Source organism: Hemiscyllium ocellatum, chromosome 31 (genome assembly GCF_020745735.1).
Source record: "Hemiscyllium ocellatum isolate sHemOce1 chromosome 31, sHemOce1.pat.X.cur, whole genome shotgun sequence".
NCBI classification, from domain to species: domain Eukaryota; kingdom Metazoa; phylum Chordata; class Chondrichthyes; order Orectolobiformes; family Hemiscylliidae; genus Hemiscyllium; species Hemiscyllium ocellatum.
The window spans coordinates 36418699-36435148 of record NC_083431.1 but is presented as its reverse complement, the minus strand read 5'-3'; the positions used below and the strand labels follow the sequence as shown (position 1 = coordinate 36435148).

The window sequence follows — 16450 nt, the reverse complement described above, 5'->3', positions numbered from 1 at the left end:
AACAGAACTTATCCTATCATTTCACTTAGAAGTAGATCTGTGCTCTCTTTAAAGAGCACATTGATTTATACCAACCTTAATGCTTCAGGAAGTTCATTCAACTTTGCATCTGGTTAAACATTTCCATCAGTAATGAAGAGATTCTGTGCTTTTAAAAAAATCAAAATAAAACTTGTGAAAATATTTACTTCTCGTGGTTTGAAGATATGGAGATTTGTATAAGTTATCTTCGTCAAATTATTCATGCTGATCTTTCCTAAATGTTATTCTGGTGACACTATCCAACTCCAGATCTGGTTGATGACATTTTGTGTGTTAGTTACATCAGACAAAATTGTTAAAATTAGTTAATATGTACGGAAAATAAATCCAACGCTGAAGTCTTGTCTGTATTTGATAGACAAATGTCTGAACTAGTCGTTTTGATTATGCTACTGCCCTTGCGTGTATTTTTAAAAATAGTTGCCTATAGCTCCATTGCACCTCATCCCCGACACCATTCTTCAGACTAATCAACCGAGGGAACAGAGTAAAATCTTATCCTAACATCCATATGAAATTTCCCAGCAGCTGTTAGTAAGTAGAAGAGAATTAGTGGAAGACTTACCTCCCATTAATTCCTCTCACCCATGAGGTGCCAAGGTAACACTGTTGTACAGCTGAGATCAACTAGAGCAGCTGAGAAACTCTTTCTACTTTATTCTTTCAAAGTAGGTGGGACATTACTGACAAGGTCAGCATTTGTTGCCCATCACCATAAGACCTTGAATGACGAGGCCATTTCGAATGGCAGTTAAAGACTCAACCAGACTAATGTACATTGAGAGTCACATGTAGGCCAAGTCAGTCAAGGACAGCAATTTTTTTTCCTTACAGGATATTAGCGAACCAGATAAGGTTTGAAGGCAATTAATGATTGCTTTACAGTTACCATTACAGAGACTAGTATTCAGATTAATTAATTGAATTTAAATTCTGTCAGCTGCCATGGTGAGATTTGAACCCATGTCCCAGAGAATTATAAAAGGGTTTCTGAATTACCAGTGCAGTATCAATACTACACCATCCCCCTAGGTTGAACTTGGGATGTGGTGTGAATGGCTCACTTCAAGACCATCTTGGTTCATTGAATTTTGCAAAACAATGCACAAGGAGGTTCAACTTTAATCCACCTATTCACAATACAGATCCCTTTCAGTAACACAATTCTCACTCCATCCAATGTATTCCTCTAAAGTAATAAATTTCTATGTTTACAGGTAAATGCAGTTCACAAAATAAGGACTGAACAATTTTAACCAAAGGTATAGCTTTTGAAATCGCAAATGGATGCATGCCTACATTGCTAAACAGAATAATGCAAAGGAGGATTAAAAAAAAGTGTCAAATTAATTGGCAAAATTATCTGAAACACCAAATTGCTGTGATAGAACAGCAGGACAGGAATACTGCCCTGTTTTGTTCAGTGAGAAAGCCCATTGTTTAACATGACTCTCACTCACCACAAAATAAGGCCCTTGGATTTGACTGCTCCCTGAGTATTGACAGTCAGCAGTTCTCAGCTCATTTTTAATTTGGAATTAATTTTGATTTCAGTGCTGCTGGACTTGAAAACACAAAATTCAGCAAGGATTCCTGCCCATGGTTAACACGCAATGGTCTCATCCTGACGCCCATGTCATTTTTTGAGCTTGCCAACATTCACTGGAGTAAAGAATAAAACTTGCTGCTGCATAAGAGGCCACTGAATATGGGTCCCAACTTTGAGAAAGTGATTTGTTGGGGGCTGGGGAGTGGGGGATGTTGGAAGCAATAAATATGTTCTGCTGCATTTTGAAGTACTCGCCATTTATACTAGTGTGCATTGATTGCATTACCCTCTCCTATACTCTTTTGATGCAAATACCTTGAGCCAAGATGACTCAGTCAAGATCAAATAGGCTTCACAACCAGGTAGAGTGACCAGAACAGTTCAAACTAAATACACACAGGTGAGATTCCTAAGTTTCTCTTTTTAGTTGCTTTTAATAATTCTTTAGTTGCTGTCCAAACCAGGCTCCATAGTGTATACAAGGCTGCAAAGATGTGGCTGAGAGATAAGAAGTTCTTTATCTTTATCTTTATTAGAGTCAGTGTGACTTTAGGACTGGTTATCAGGTGATCTGAGAGAAAACTGCTTTGAAGTATTCAGATAAACAAATCTCTCATGTTTGCTTTTGGCTTGTTTAAGCTGTACTTAGGGCTGGGCTACAATTCTCTACTCAATAAACACCTCCTCAGTCAGAACCTAGCCTTTCATCTACTTAATATATTCATTTCGTCAGCCATGAAGATTAAAAAGAATTAAAAATACAACAGATCCCTATCAGTTACATAGCTCTCATTCTGACCAATGCATTCCTCTAAAGTAGCAGATTTCCAGTGTTCAGAGAGAAATGTTCTTTTCACAAACAGACTGGTTTAACCCCGGCACAAGAATTGAATTACAAATATTCATACAGGAGGGTTTTGATCATGACCTGTTTGAACAACCATGGAAGGTAAATCTCAGCTTCCACCCATTGACAAAATGGAAATGCAGCAATCTGGAATATACCAACTCCTTATGTTTCAGTAATTCCACCAGGGACACCATCATTATCCAATTTTAGTCACCACAGAGAAAAAACACTGGCATCGTAGCTCAAAGAAAAAAATATCTCCAGCACTTAAAGGGTTAATGCTGTCAACAGAAAATTTTCCTTAACCAAGCTTAGATGGGGAAAAGGAACAAAAGCTTTGCTTATAGTTTGAGATCAAACATCACATTAAAAAAAATTCACTAACCCAATAGTGGCAGGCCTCTGGAAACTTACAATAAACAAGACAATACACAGTACATTGATGGCAATACTACAAAGAGGCATTTACTGAACCAGTAAATACAATTTTTCAAGGTATTTAAAAATTGTAAATTCAGAGGCATTTGACTCTTTAGGTGATTCTCTCTACTGCACCAGCTGTGATCAAAACCTTCGTCTACGACAGTAGCAAAATACATCTTCACAACAACAGTACAGAACCAGGCTTGGAAAACAGCTCTACGTTCCTCACTAAAAACAACTAAAAAGAGATCAAAGGAATCTCATCGGTATCAATCATATTCAGTTTGGATTTTAAGGACAGCCAAACAAAAGAAAGAGTATTTTCAGAAAACAAATTTCACTAAGGTTCTCAAATAAAGGTAAAACCTTGCAAATACTGGAAATCTGAAACAAACACAGATAATGCCAAAGAAACTCAGCAAGTCTGGCAGCATCTGAAGAGACAGAAACAGAGTTACTTAACTCTGCTTTTCTCTTCATAAGTGCTGCCAGTCCTAGGTTTCTCCAGCATTCTGTGTTGTTTCATTAAAATCCTCCTTCCTCAACAGGTCATTCAATATCAGTATTATCCACATGGCCTCCAGAAAGCAAACAAAGTTGCCACTAGTTCCCCTTGGTGAAACCAACTTTACAATCTTCCCAATGGCCAGATGTAACTCTCATCAACATCCCTTGCCCTCATTATCCTCCCATTGCTGAGCCATAGCCTTCACCATCCTCCCACTGAACCAATGGATAACTTTTATCAAATTCCAATTTCCTCAACACAACCAACACCAACCACCCATTGTCCAGCTGCCCTCCTGCACTAACTGATACAATGCACAACTTCCTATCAACCTACCCTTGCAGATGACTACCAAGCTTATGACCGGCTGACATGACTCATCGCCAACACCATGCCATCCCATCATAATGACTGATCTCATCATTTACTACCACTGACCACCCATCTCATGTTACCTCCTGCCTCCACCATGCACTGTACCATCACTGACAGTCATTGAGGTTTGATTTGATTTACTATTGTCACATGTACTTAGATACATGAAAAGTAATGCACTGCATGCTAACCAGACAAATCATACCTAACCAAATACAGCAAGATAATAGAACAGAATGCAGAATACAATGTTACAGCTACTGAGAAGGTGCAGAGAAAGATAAATTCTAATGTATGAGGTCTGCTCACAAGTTGGATAATAGTGGACAAGTTCTTAAATTTTCCACATCCCCGTAAAAAATATTCTATTAAAGCAACTAAAGTTGAACAAATTAACAGAAGAGATTGATAAGCAGCAGTCAATAAAATGTAACTAATCAGAACTTAAATTGACTGTAACATGGGGTATAATGAGAATTGTATTTTACATTACACACCAAGATGGCTTTTAACTCAGCACATCGTAAAAAGGCAAACAGTTGTTGCACTCTGTTGCAACGGTTTAGCAGTAAATTAGAATTTTAAACTTATCGTGTTGTTGTAGCAACAATCACTGAAAAGATGACAGCAATTCACCAGTGATACACCAGAAACAGGAAGGGATTAAGGAAACCAAGTGTCCAGCTGCCAGAAGATAGGTTCAAGCCCCATGGGAGACATGCACTGTGCAGGTGCAGTACCCACCGCACCAACAGACACTAGTAATCCTCCACCTGTCAGCACAAAGATCCCCAGGACAAGTGCAGTTATAAACACAGATGGACCTTTTATCTCTGTCGCACATCCAGGAGCCTGCATCAAGCACAATCACCCTCTTGTACTTTATGTTGACGCAAAGGAGGATGATGAGAGAGATTCCTGTGTTCAACAAAGCAAACAGTAAATTGACTGTAAACTGCAATGCAAGACAGCATACTACAACTGTACAGTGTGTTCTATGGCAACAGCAAAATTACAGAGGAGGGAAGATCAATCACCATGCATGGACTTATGCAAAAACCCAAAATCTCACACTGTCAACAAGTTATACTTGGTTCTTCATTTGCATGAATACTGCCTCTTCATCTGAACAGTCAAAATCTATTGTGTGTTGGGGACTAATTACATTGCTTACATTAGCAAAATTTCCAAAATTCTCTATCTCCCAATGAGGGAAAAAAAACTAAGACAAGAACAACCAGCTTATTGCATTCAAAGTCAATGATGTGTTTAGAAGTCTATCCACTCTATGGATTCAGTATCAGCATCAAATGATTCCCAGGTCAAACACACAGTCAGCTTCAATGGAAAGGTTCCTCAACTCTTCCTTCAGACCCTCTCAACCCATCTCCCAATACAGTCAATCTCTCCAGGTCCTATTCTTTACCTTTTCAGTGAACTTGCCAATCAATTCAGAACTTCTACACAACGTATATTAAAGAACTGATCACCTATGGACAAGCCCTGCGCATGCACAGGTTCTGCTCAGAGGAGAAGAAACAGGATGGATATTGAAAGATACAACTGATAAAGTACCCTTGGTCGTCCAGTATTTCCCCAGAGCAAAGATACCACATGTTCTTTACAGTCTTCAACAAAACGATGAACATCTCACCAAAATCATCTCTACGCCTGCACTTCTCGCCCTCAAACAACCGTCAAATCTTAAACACACCATCGTTTGCACTAAACAACCTAGCTTTCAGGACAACACCAACCATAACACCATATAACCCTGCCATGGCAACCTCTGCAAGATATGCCAGATCATCAATATGGATACTAGCATCACATACGGGAACACCACCCACTGTACACAGCAGATTCTCCTGTGACTCAGCCAATGTGGTCTATCTCTCATGTTGCTGGCAAGGATGCCCCAAGGCATGGCATTTTGGTGAGAAAACACAGACACTACAACAATGGATGAAGGGACACTGCATAACAATCGCAGACCGGAAAGTGCCCTCCCAGTCAGGGAACACTTCAGCAGTCAATGACATGCAGCCTCCAATCTTTGGGTAAACGTCCTCCAAGGTGGCCTTTGAAATACACAATAGTGCAGATTCGCTGAGCAGAAACTGAGCACCAAGTTCTGTACCCATGAAGACGACCCAAACCATGATCTTGGGTTCATGTTAACGCTACGTGACCCCACCATACTGTTCAGTATATGTTAAATCCTCCTTCCAGTTCTGTTTTGACACTGCCACTGTGATAAATTGCTATGATCTCTCCACATCAAAAAGTTTGTAAGTTTTGGATTACTTATCACTTCGATTAGACTGTCGGCATGTGACCTTTACACCAACCACGTTATTCCAGTCATTTAGTTTGTCTCCAGTACCACCTTATTTTTAATTTTTTTTTGTAATTATCTCTGTCTCATTTAATCAGATCTTCCCTTCGCTTGTTACTGAGCTGTTGAACTTTATTCACACTGTCTAATATTCTTAGTCAGCAACAGAGATTTATTATTCACCACTCCACTCACCCTAGTTGTATGGTCTTTTGATTTCTCTCCTTTTGGACCTCAGGAAGTATCAGTGTTGTCACAGCTAAGGAGTTACTTGTGTAATGTATGAGGTTAGCAAACTTGGCATAAGGTGATCTTGCAAACTGGAGATAGTGAGAACTGGAGAGCCAGAGTGGATAGGGTGTAGAGATGGAAAAAGCACAGCAGGTCAAACAGCATTAGAGAAGGAGGGGAGCTGACATTTCAGGTTGGAACCTTTCATCAGGATCTGGTAACTATGCAACCTTCAAATTTTGCTGTGCTTTAAGCAGCTCAATTATTGCATAATTAACCTGTTCAAACTTTCCCAAACATTAAATGCTTTTCATATAGCAAAATGGTCCCTATGAATTGCAAATATAACTCCACTTTTAAGAAAGCAGTGGGAGAGAAAACAGGGAAGTAGACAGCCCCATAGATTCCAGCATTTCACCTGCGATTGCTATGAACAGCAATGATCGGGCACAGTCAATACAGATTCATGAAAAGGAAATGGTGTTTGAAAAACTTCAGTTTTTTTGAGGTTGCAACCAATAGGGTGAAAAGAAACTAGTGATTATGCTTCCAAATTTTCAAAAAGCATTTGATAATGTGCCACACATGATCTTATCATGCCAATGGATTGGATGCAATATAATAGCACAGATTAACAGATAAGAAGCAGTATAGGAACAAACCAGCCTTTTTCAGCTCCTCTGGCTTTAACAAGACAGGTGCTGGAAGGATCAGTGATGCACTCAGCAATTACCATCTACATCTAGTATTTAGATGAAGCAATCAAGTCTAAAAGATCCTGGCTTGATGATATGAAGCTAAGTGGGAAAGTAAACTGTAGGGGTTATGAAAAGAGATCAAGACAGGTTAACTGTGGATAACGAATGGAACAGAATGCAAAGATATGTGAAATTATCTGCTTTGAAAGATAAAACAGAAAAGTCAAAATTTTGCTCAAATAGTGAAAGATTGGGGAATGCCAGTATTCAGGGAATCTGAATCCTGTAAGAATTCTAGGAAGTCAACATACATTGGAAAAAAATGGTATGGCACTTTTTACTCTAAAAGGTTTGGAGCAAAACAGTAAAAAGGTCTTCCTCTGAGTGCACAACTGAAGTAATGTGCACTGCGTTGACCACTGAACCTCAGAGAGGATAAACTTATATTTCAGGGACAGCAATAAAGTTTGACTAAAACCATTTCTGTGATGAGGGAATGGTTCAACATGAAGAGATAATGTCAACTCGGTCCATATACCTTCAACTCTGGAACGGACAGTGATCTCAATGAAACAATTTGGGCAGGTACTATTTACTCCAGCTAAGGAATCAAGAAAAGAATGTCAAGGTGAGGGCTCAGCAGCTTAAGGCCAATATGGAGAAACTTCTTCAAAGAATTGTGAAGTTCTGCAATTCTCGATACAAGGGAGCGGTGGGTGGTCAGATGGTAAGTGCGTGGGATCAATAAAGTTTTGATACTAAAGGAATCAATAGCTGTGGGAATATTGAGGGCAGCTGCAGGTAGAAAATAAACTCTTTTCCAGCTGTTTTTTTAAAGCATTCCTATATCATAGAGTAAGTTAAAACTCTTACTCGCAACCAGATGCTGCAGAAAGAAAGAATTTTCTTGGTACCACAAAAGCTGGCACTGGAGTCTATCTCAGGGCAGCCTATACACAGAGGGTCAGGTTATTTTTTTACAACTCTACCTAACGATTCAAAGTATGCATCATACCAATGTTTAGGGCTTCCAACGCCAAAGTGTTTTATGGCATAACCAAAGTAACTCAGCTACTCCCTTTCCATGGCAAACTGTTTGCATAGATTATTTACTTTATTTCCATAGATTCTAAATGATGCAGAAATTTGTGCGTAATAAATGGCCAACAAACCCTGCAATATGGATGAATGCATCATATGGCATGGGCATACAACTGCAGACAGTTGAGTCTGCACCGCATATGATGAGTCCAACTGGGACAGCAATTGGTCTTACCCTGAACTAAAGAAAATAATCACCACCACAGCTCCTGCTTATGATTACAAACCAGTGAGTTAGCAGAAGGTAGAGCTTGCTGAGGATACTTGGTGTGAGAAGGCTGTTTTACCAACAGTAAGTCACGGTTCACACAAAGACTGTATGGAACGGCTGCCCTCACCTGTGCTGTGTAACAGCAACAGAAACCTGGTGACTCCATACAGGAGCAATTCAAATTAATCAATCTCAGAGCAGAATCAAACATAGCATTACCAGCTATTAGATCATCATGAATCATGTTTCAACTCATCAAACCACTTCGATTCCGAGATGAACATATCCAAGAAAAACATCGGAAGAAAAGGCTTCCATGGAGTAAATGTTCAGAATGTCTTCTCAGTACAAAAGCAGGAACATGACTAAAGCCTGCTTCATCTAAGATCACCTTGTAGAAACTGGATGAAACATTGACCAAATGGGACAATGCTAGCTAATTACACTCGATAACTTTATAGAACAAGAGAGCTTTCTAAACCATTGACATAAGTGTATATAGTGGGGGGGAGGGAGCTTTATTTCACCAAATGGTAGACAGTTCCGAAGGAACTGACAAATAAATCATTCTTTAGAATTCTACACTCCTTGGCTGGGGTAAAATGCTCTCTCAGTACCTTTTTGATGTATTTCAGTGAGATCAGCTCCCCCTTTTCAAAACTCGAGGGGGTGTAGGTCTGATCTGTGCAACCTCTCATTTTCTTCATCCCAGAAAAAAAATTAGAACACAGGGATTAGGACATCAAAACTGTCCACAGTACTTCAGACACTGGGTAAGTGTTTTCCAGGCAGTACTGTAGCTATATTAAGAGTAAAGTAGAAATGTCATTCCTGCTTTTCTGAAGGCAGGGAGTTCTTCTTGCCCGATGCCAACATATAATTCTGCACATGATTCATGCACAAGTCAAAAGAACGAGTGTTGACCATCCACTACAGTAAAATGGAATCCTGTCCTCACCAATTGCATACTGACATATCTTAGCAGGGTTCACAGAACAGTGATTCAAATTCAATGATGATAGGACATCTCAAACATCAGCTTGTCTCATATTAGTTAACTAGAACATCATTTGACCAGAAATTTAAGTTAGTTTCTGACCAGCGTTTGGCTGAATAGGCAGAAAGAGCACTGCGGGTCTTCATGAACATGATTAAACAAGGTGGAACTCTCTGGACACCTTACTCAGTACCAACTGCTGTTTATATGGCAGCTTCCAATTCTCTCAGAGTGTTTCATTAGATTATTAAACAGTGCTCCACTGACTGCCAGTACATCATGGCTTTGAAATCCAAGTTTCCATATCTTTCTGACAATATTTGACCATTCCTGTATGTAGAGAACTACGACAACATAGTAATAACATTGTTCTCTCTACCCCTTCACACCCACACTTTTCCTCTGCATCCCTTCTCTTACGTGCCTGTTTCTTTCCTGTACCTTTCTCATTCTCCCTTTCCTCAACAGCATCCCTCCCTCATTCCCCCCGCCCCTCTTTCGGACCTGCATCTCTTTCCCATTTACTTACATACAGCCACCCTCCACACCTGCCCCTCTACCCCCTTCTCACCTGTGCTGCTCACTCACCCTTCCCCACCTGCGCCACCACCTCCCCCTGCCCCCTCTCCCCAGCGCCGCCCCCTCCCCCTTTCCCACCTGCGCAGCCCCCGCACCCCCTTCCCCACCAGAGCCGCCCCCGCCTCCTTCCCCACCTGCGGCTCCCCCGCGCCCCCCCTTCCCCACCTGCGCCTCCCCCGCTCCCCCCCTTCCCCACCTGCGCCTCCCCCGCTGCCCCCCTTCCCCACCTGCGCCTCCCCCGCCCCCCTTCCCCACTTGCGACTCCCCCTCCCCCTCGCCCCCTCCGCGCTGCCCCCTCCCCTTCTCCCCATTACCCCCTGCGCCGCCCCCTCACCCCCTCCCCCTCTGCACCGCCCCCTGGCCCCCTCTCCCTCTGCGCCGCCCCCTCCCCCTTTCCCACCTGTGCCACCCCTGCGCCCCCTTCCCCACCAGCGCCGCCGCCGCCCCCGCCCCCTTCTTCACCTGCGTTTCCCCCGCCCCCTTCCTCACCTGCGTCTCCCCCCGCCCCCCTTCCTCACCTGCGTCTCCCCCCGCCCCCCTTCCTCACCTGCGTCTCCCCCCGCCCCCCTTCCTCACCTGCGTCTCCCCCCGCTCCCCTTCCTCACCTTCGACTCCCCTGACCCTTCCCCACCTGCGCCGCCCCCTCTCCACCTTCCCCACCTGCGCCACCCCTCCCCCTTCCCCACCTGTGCCGTCCCTCCCCCCTCCCCCTTCCCCACCTGCACCGCCCCTCCCCCTTCCTCACCTGCGACACTCACGCCTCTCCACCCCCCCTCGCCTGACCGCCCTCTCTCTCCAACCCCCTCGCCTGACCGCCCTCTCTCTCCAACCCCCTCGCCTGACCGCCCTCTCTCTCCACCTTTTCTCTCCCCCCCTCACCTGCACCGCCCTCTCTCCCTCCCCTTTCTCACCTCATCACCCTCTCTCTCCCTCCCCCTTTCTCACCTCATCACCCTCTCTCTCCCTCCCCCTTTCTCACCTCATCACCCTCTCTCTCTCTCTCCCTTTCTCACCTCATCACCCTCTCTCTCCCCCCCCCTTTCTCACCTCATCACCCTCTCTCTCTCTCTCCCTTTCTCACCTCATCACCCTCTCTCTCTCTCTCCCTTTCTCACCTCATCACCCTCTCTCTCTCTCTCTCCCTTTCTCCCCTGCACCGCCCCCTCTCTCTCTCCCCCTTTTCTCACCTGCACCGCTCCCTCTCCCCTTTTTCTCACCTGCACCGCCCCCTCTCTCCCCCTTTCTCACCTGCACCGCCCCCTCTCTCCCCCTTCTCACCTGCACCGCCCTCTCTCTCCCCCCCTTTCTCACCTGCACCGCCCTCTCTCTCCCCCCCTTTCTCACCTGCACCGCCCTCTCTCTTCCCCCCCTTTCTCACCTGCACCGCCCCCTCTCCCCCCTTTCTCACCTGCACCGCCCCCTCTCCCCCCCTTTCTCACCTGCACCGCCCCCTCTCCCCCCTTTCTCATCTGCACCGCTCCCCTCCCCCCTTTCTCACCTGTACCGCCCCTCTCCCCCCTTTCTCACCTGCACCGCCCACTCTCTCACCCCCTTTCTCACCTGCACCGCCCACTCTCTCCCCCCTTTCTCACCTGCACCGCCCACTCTCTCCCCCTTCTCACCTGCACCGCCCCCCTCCCCCTTTCTCACCTGCACCGCCCTCTCCCTCTCTCCCCCTTTCTCACCTGCACCGCCCGTCCTCTCTCCCCCTTTCTCACCTGCACCGCCCTCTCCCTCTCTCCCCCTTTCTCACCTGCACCGCCCTCTCCCTCTCTCCCCCTTTCTCACCTGCACCGCCCGTCCTCTCTCCCCCTTTCTCACCTGCACCGCCCTCTCCCTCTCTCCCCCTTTCTCACCTGCACCGCCCTCTCCCTCTCTCCCCCTTTCTCACCTGCACCGCCCTCTCCCTCTCTCCCCCTTTCTCACCTGCACCGCCCGTCCTCTCTCCCCCTTTCTCACCTGCACCACCCTCTCCCCCTTTCTCACCTGCACCACCCTCTCCCCCTTTCTCACCTGCACCGCCCTCTCCCTCTCTCCCCCTTTCTCACCTGCACCGCCCTCTCCCTCTCTCCCCCTTTCTCACCTGCACCGCCCTCTCCCTCTCTCCCCCTTTCTCACCTGCACCGCCCTCTCCCTCTCTCCCCCTTTCTCACCTGCACCGCCCTCTCCCTCTCTCCCCCTTTCTCACCTGCACCGCCCGTCCTCTCTCCCCCTTTCTCACCTGCACCGCCCACTCTCTCACCCCCTTTCTCACCTGCACCGCCCACTCTCTCCCCCCTTTCTCACCTGCACCACCCTCTCCCCCTTTCTCACCTGCACCGCCCTCTCCCTCTCTCCCCCTTTCTCACCTGCACCGCCCTCTCCCTCTCTCCCCCTTTCTCACCTGCACCGCCCGTCCTCTCTCCCCCTTTCTCACCTGCACCGCCCACTCTCTCACCCCCTTTCTCACCTGCACCGCCCACTCTCTCCCCCCTTTCTCACCTGCACCGCCCACTCTCTCCCCCTTCTCACCTGCACCGCCCTCTCCCTCTCTCCCCCTTTCTCACCTGCACCGCCCTCTCCCTCTCTCCCCCTTTCTCACCTGCACCGCCCTCTCCCTCTCTCCCCCTTTCTCACCTGCACCGCCCGTCCTCTCTCCCCCTTTCTCACCTGCACCGCCCTCTCCCTCTCTCCCCCTTTCTCACCTGCACCGCCCTCTCCCTCTCTCCCCCTTTCTCACCTGCACCGCCCTCTCCCTCTCTCCCCCTTTCTCACCTGCACCGCCCGTCCTCTCTCCCCCTTTCTCACCTGCACCACCCTCTCCCCCTTTCTCACCTGCACCGCCCTCTCCCTCTCTCCCCCTTTCTCACCTGCACCGCCCTCTCCCTCTCTCCCCCTTTCTCACCTGCACCGCCCGTCCTCTCTCCCCCTTTCTCACCTGCACCACCCTCTCCCCCTTTCTCACCTGCACCACCCTCTCCCCCTTTCTCACCTGCACCACCCTCTCCCCCTTTCTCACCTGCACCACCCTCTCCCCCTTTCTCACCTGCACCGCCCTCTCCCTCTCTCCCCCTTTCTCACCTGCACCGCCCTCTCCCTCGCTCCCCCTTTCTCACCTGCACCACTCTCTCTCTCCCCCTCTCACCTGCACCTCTCTCTCTCTCCCCCTCTCACCTGCACCTCCCTCCCTCTCTCCCCCATTCTGACTCTCCCTGAACTCCCAGCTGCCGAGCCCGGGTTTACCTGCAGCAGTTTGCCCTCTGCTGCCACTCTCATGCCAGCTCCGGCGAAGTGTCCGTGCAGGAGGAGGGTGCTGTTGTTGGGCACCACGCCGTTCCCTCGGTACTGAACCACCTCTATCTCGGCCACGGTCTCCTCGTCCTCCGCTGACTCCGAGTCGGATCTGGCCGACGCCAAAGCCGCGCTCCACAGCCATTGCAGAGCCAGCAGCAGCAGCGCTGCGCTCCTCATGATGCGAGCTGGTGCGGGGGGCCCGCCGCGGGCATGCTGCACCCCCCGAGCCGGGGACACACTCTCACCGGCACCGGCTCACCTGGCCGCACGGTCACCGCCCCGGGCCGCACTCCCGCTGCGCCCAGCCGGCGATCGCGAACCCTCGACCCGAGCGGCGTCGGCCACAAACCCGCCTCCAACAATAACCGTGCACCGGGACACACACAACTCTCCCTCTCCACCAGAGCGAGCAGAGGGGCGGGACCCAGTCTGACTGACAGCCCGGGGGCGGGTCCTAGTCTGACTGACAGCCCAGGGGCGGGGACAGTGTCTGACTGACAGCCCGGGGCGGGGACAGAGTCTGACTGACAGCATGGGGGCGGGGACAGTGACTGACAGCCCGGGGGCGGGTCCTAGTCTGACTGACAGCCCGGGGGCGGGTCCTAGTCTGACTGACAGCCCAGGGGCGGGGACAGTGTCTGACTGACAGTCCGTGGGGGGGACCTAGTCTGACGGCCAAGGGCCATGGAGTGTCTGACTGACAGCCCGGGGGCGGAACCCAGTCTGACTGACAGCCCGGGGGCGGGGACAGTGTCTGACTGACAGCCCGGGGGCGGGTCCTAGTCTGACTGACAGCCCAGGGGCGGAGAGTGTCTGACTGGCAGCCGGGGGGCGGGACCCAGTCTGACTGACAACCCAGTGGCGGGACCCAGTCGAACTGACAGTTCGGGGGGCGGGACCCAGTCTGACTGACTGTTCGGGGGGGTGGGGGTAAACAATATCTGACTGACAGCTCGGAGGGGCGGGATCCAGTCTGACTGACAGCTCGAGGGGCGGGAACCTGACTGACTGACAGCTTGGGTGCGGGGTGTGTCTGACTGACTGCCCGTGGGGGTGGGGAGTGTCTGACTGACACCTCGGGGGCGGGAAGACTTTCTGTCCATCTCCCGGAGGAAGGGACGTGATATCTAACTGACGGCCCAGGGCCAGGAACCATTGTGACTGACAGCCCTGGGGTGGGGACAGTGTCTGATTGACAGCTTGGGGCGGGGCCAGTCAATTTGGGGGAAGAGGGTGGGACGGTGAATGATTGACAGTCCAATAGGCGGGGCTAAATCTGGTTGTCTCCAGAGGGGCACGGGCAGTGACGGATTGACGACGGCTTTGGGTCAGACTGACAACCTGAGGGACGGGGCAGGGTCTGATTGACTGATAGAAGGGCGGGCAGGGAGTGATTGACACCAATATGGGCGGGACCTGTTGTGATTCACAATCCTGGGGGTGGGGCAGTGTCTGAGTGACAGGCTGAGGGGCGGAGCATGTCCTGCACACAGACAGAGGGTCAGGACAGAGGATCGAGGTCTGATTGACAGGCAGGGGGCGGAGTAATGTCTGAATGACAGCCCGAGAGGCGGGGCAGACAGGTGAATAGACGGTGACAACGTCTCTGGGGCAATGATTGGTGGACACGGTGGGTGTGCGCTGATTGACAGTGCAGTGGGCGGGGCTTGTAGGGCACACTGTGAAACCTCAACAGGGTATCGCTGTCGGAACGCACCCGGACTCCTCGCTGTTACTTCCCTCCACTCGGTGGTTATAACAATCTTGTGAACATTTCACAGGAAGAATTGATAAATAACTGCCTAACAATCACAGTTCCAATATGTGTGTTGCTGGTAATTCTGCATTCATTTATTCTATTTGGGATAAACATCTTCTCGTCCTAAATATAACTTCTGTACGTTTCCACATTTTCAACGTGAAAAGAAAAAAGCTCTGTTATCCGTCAGGGATGTTCGTGATCAAACCAGGAATGTTCCTTTTGTGTGCTGGAAGCGTTTCAGAGCCAATTATTTACTTTTGAAGTTCAGTCACTGGCCTTTGGGTACAAATACAGTTCACCAAAATGCTCACAGGTCGGTCCGCGAGATAAATGATCGGATGATTGTGTCGATTGAACAATCTGCACGAACATACGAATGTCTAATTAACATTAACATTTTTAATTAGCAAAGCCACTTCTCTCGCCTTTTCCCAGTCCAATGTGCTTTCTAAATGTCACATCTCTCTCAATATTCATGACCCAATCGGATCCTTCTGCAGTCACATCTCAGTTACAGCCATTAGACCCATGCTTATTTCAATTTGTACAACTAGTTCACCTGTTTTGCTTCGATTGCTGTGAATATTCAAACATTGTGTCTTAACTTTTGTCATTTCATTATTTTTTAGAATAGGAAGGGTGAACATGTGGCTTGAGGGATGGTGTAGGAGGGAGTGGTTCAGATTTTGTTTAGATTAGATTACTTACTGTGTGGAAACAGGCCCTTCAGCCCAACAAGTCCATACCGACCTGCCGAAGCCAACCCACCCATACCCCTACATTTACCCCTAACACTACGGGCAATTTAGCATGGCCAATTCACCTGACCCGCACATCTTTGGACTGTGGGAGGAAACCGGAGCACCCGGAGGAAACCCACGCAGACATGGGGAGAACGTGCAAACTCCACATAGTCAGTCGCCTGAGTCAGGAATTGAACCCGGGTCTCAGGCGCTGTGAGGCAGCAGTGCTAACCACTGTGCCACCCTGCCGCCCACATTTATTGGACATTGGAACTGGTTCTGGGGAAGGTGGGACTATTACAAATTGGATGGTCTACACCTCTACCGGACTGGAACTAATTTCCTTTTGGGGGAGGTTTTGCTACTGCTGTTGGGGAGGTTTTAAATTAATGTGGCAGGGAGCTGGGAACCAGAAGAGAAGACAAGCAGACAGCGAGGTGGAAACTGGAGACTGTAAGAATCATGAAGTTAGCATTAATAAGGGGAAGAGTAAGCAGAGAGCAGATGAATGCAAAAGAACTGGTGGCCTGAATTGCATATATTTAATGCGAGGGGTAAATAGTGGGTAAGGCAGTTGAATTTAGGGCTTGGATTGGTGCTTGAGAGTATGATGTTATTGCAATCACAGAGATTTGGTTGAATGAAGGGCATGATTGGCAACTAAATGTTCCAGGATGTAGATGCTTCAGACAGGACAGGGCAGGGAGCAATTGCATTGCTGGTCAGGAATGATATCACGGCTGTGCTAAAGGAGGACATTATGGATGGTG

General features: G+C 48.3%; 1 protein-coding gene across 3 annotated transcripts in view; it reads right to left on the bottom strand.

Moving 5' to 3' along the window:
- The window catches only part of LOC132830349 (E3 ubiquitin-protein ligase RNF43), a 172213-nt gene extending 158624 nt beyond the window's left edge, over window positions 1-13589 (bottom strand). For all 3 annotated transcript variants that reach the window (XM_060847989.1, XM_060847990.1, XM_060847992.1), the window contains exon 1: window positions 13125-13589. In XM_060847989.1, the coding sequence (XP_060703972.1) occupies window positions 13125-13352 (228 nt within the window). In that variant the 5' untranslated portion in view covers window positions 13353-13589. The remainder of the gene's footprint in view (window positions 1-13124) is intronic.
- Between the last annotated feature and the right edge of the window lie 2861 nt (window positions 13590-16450).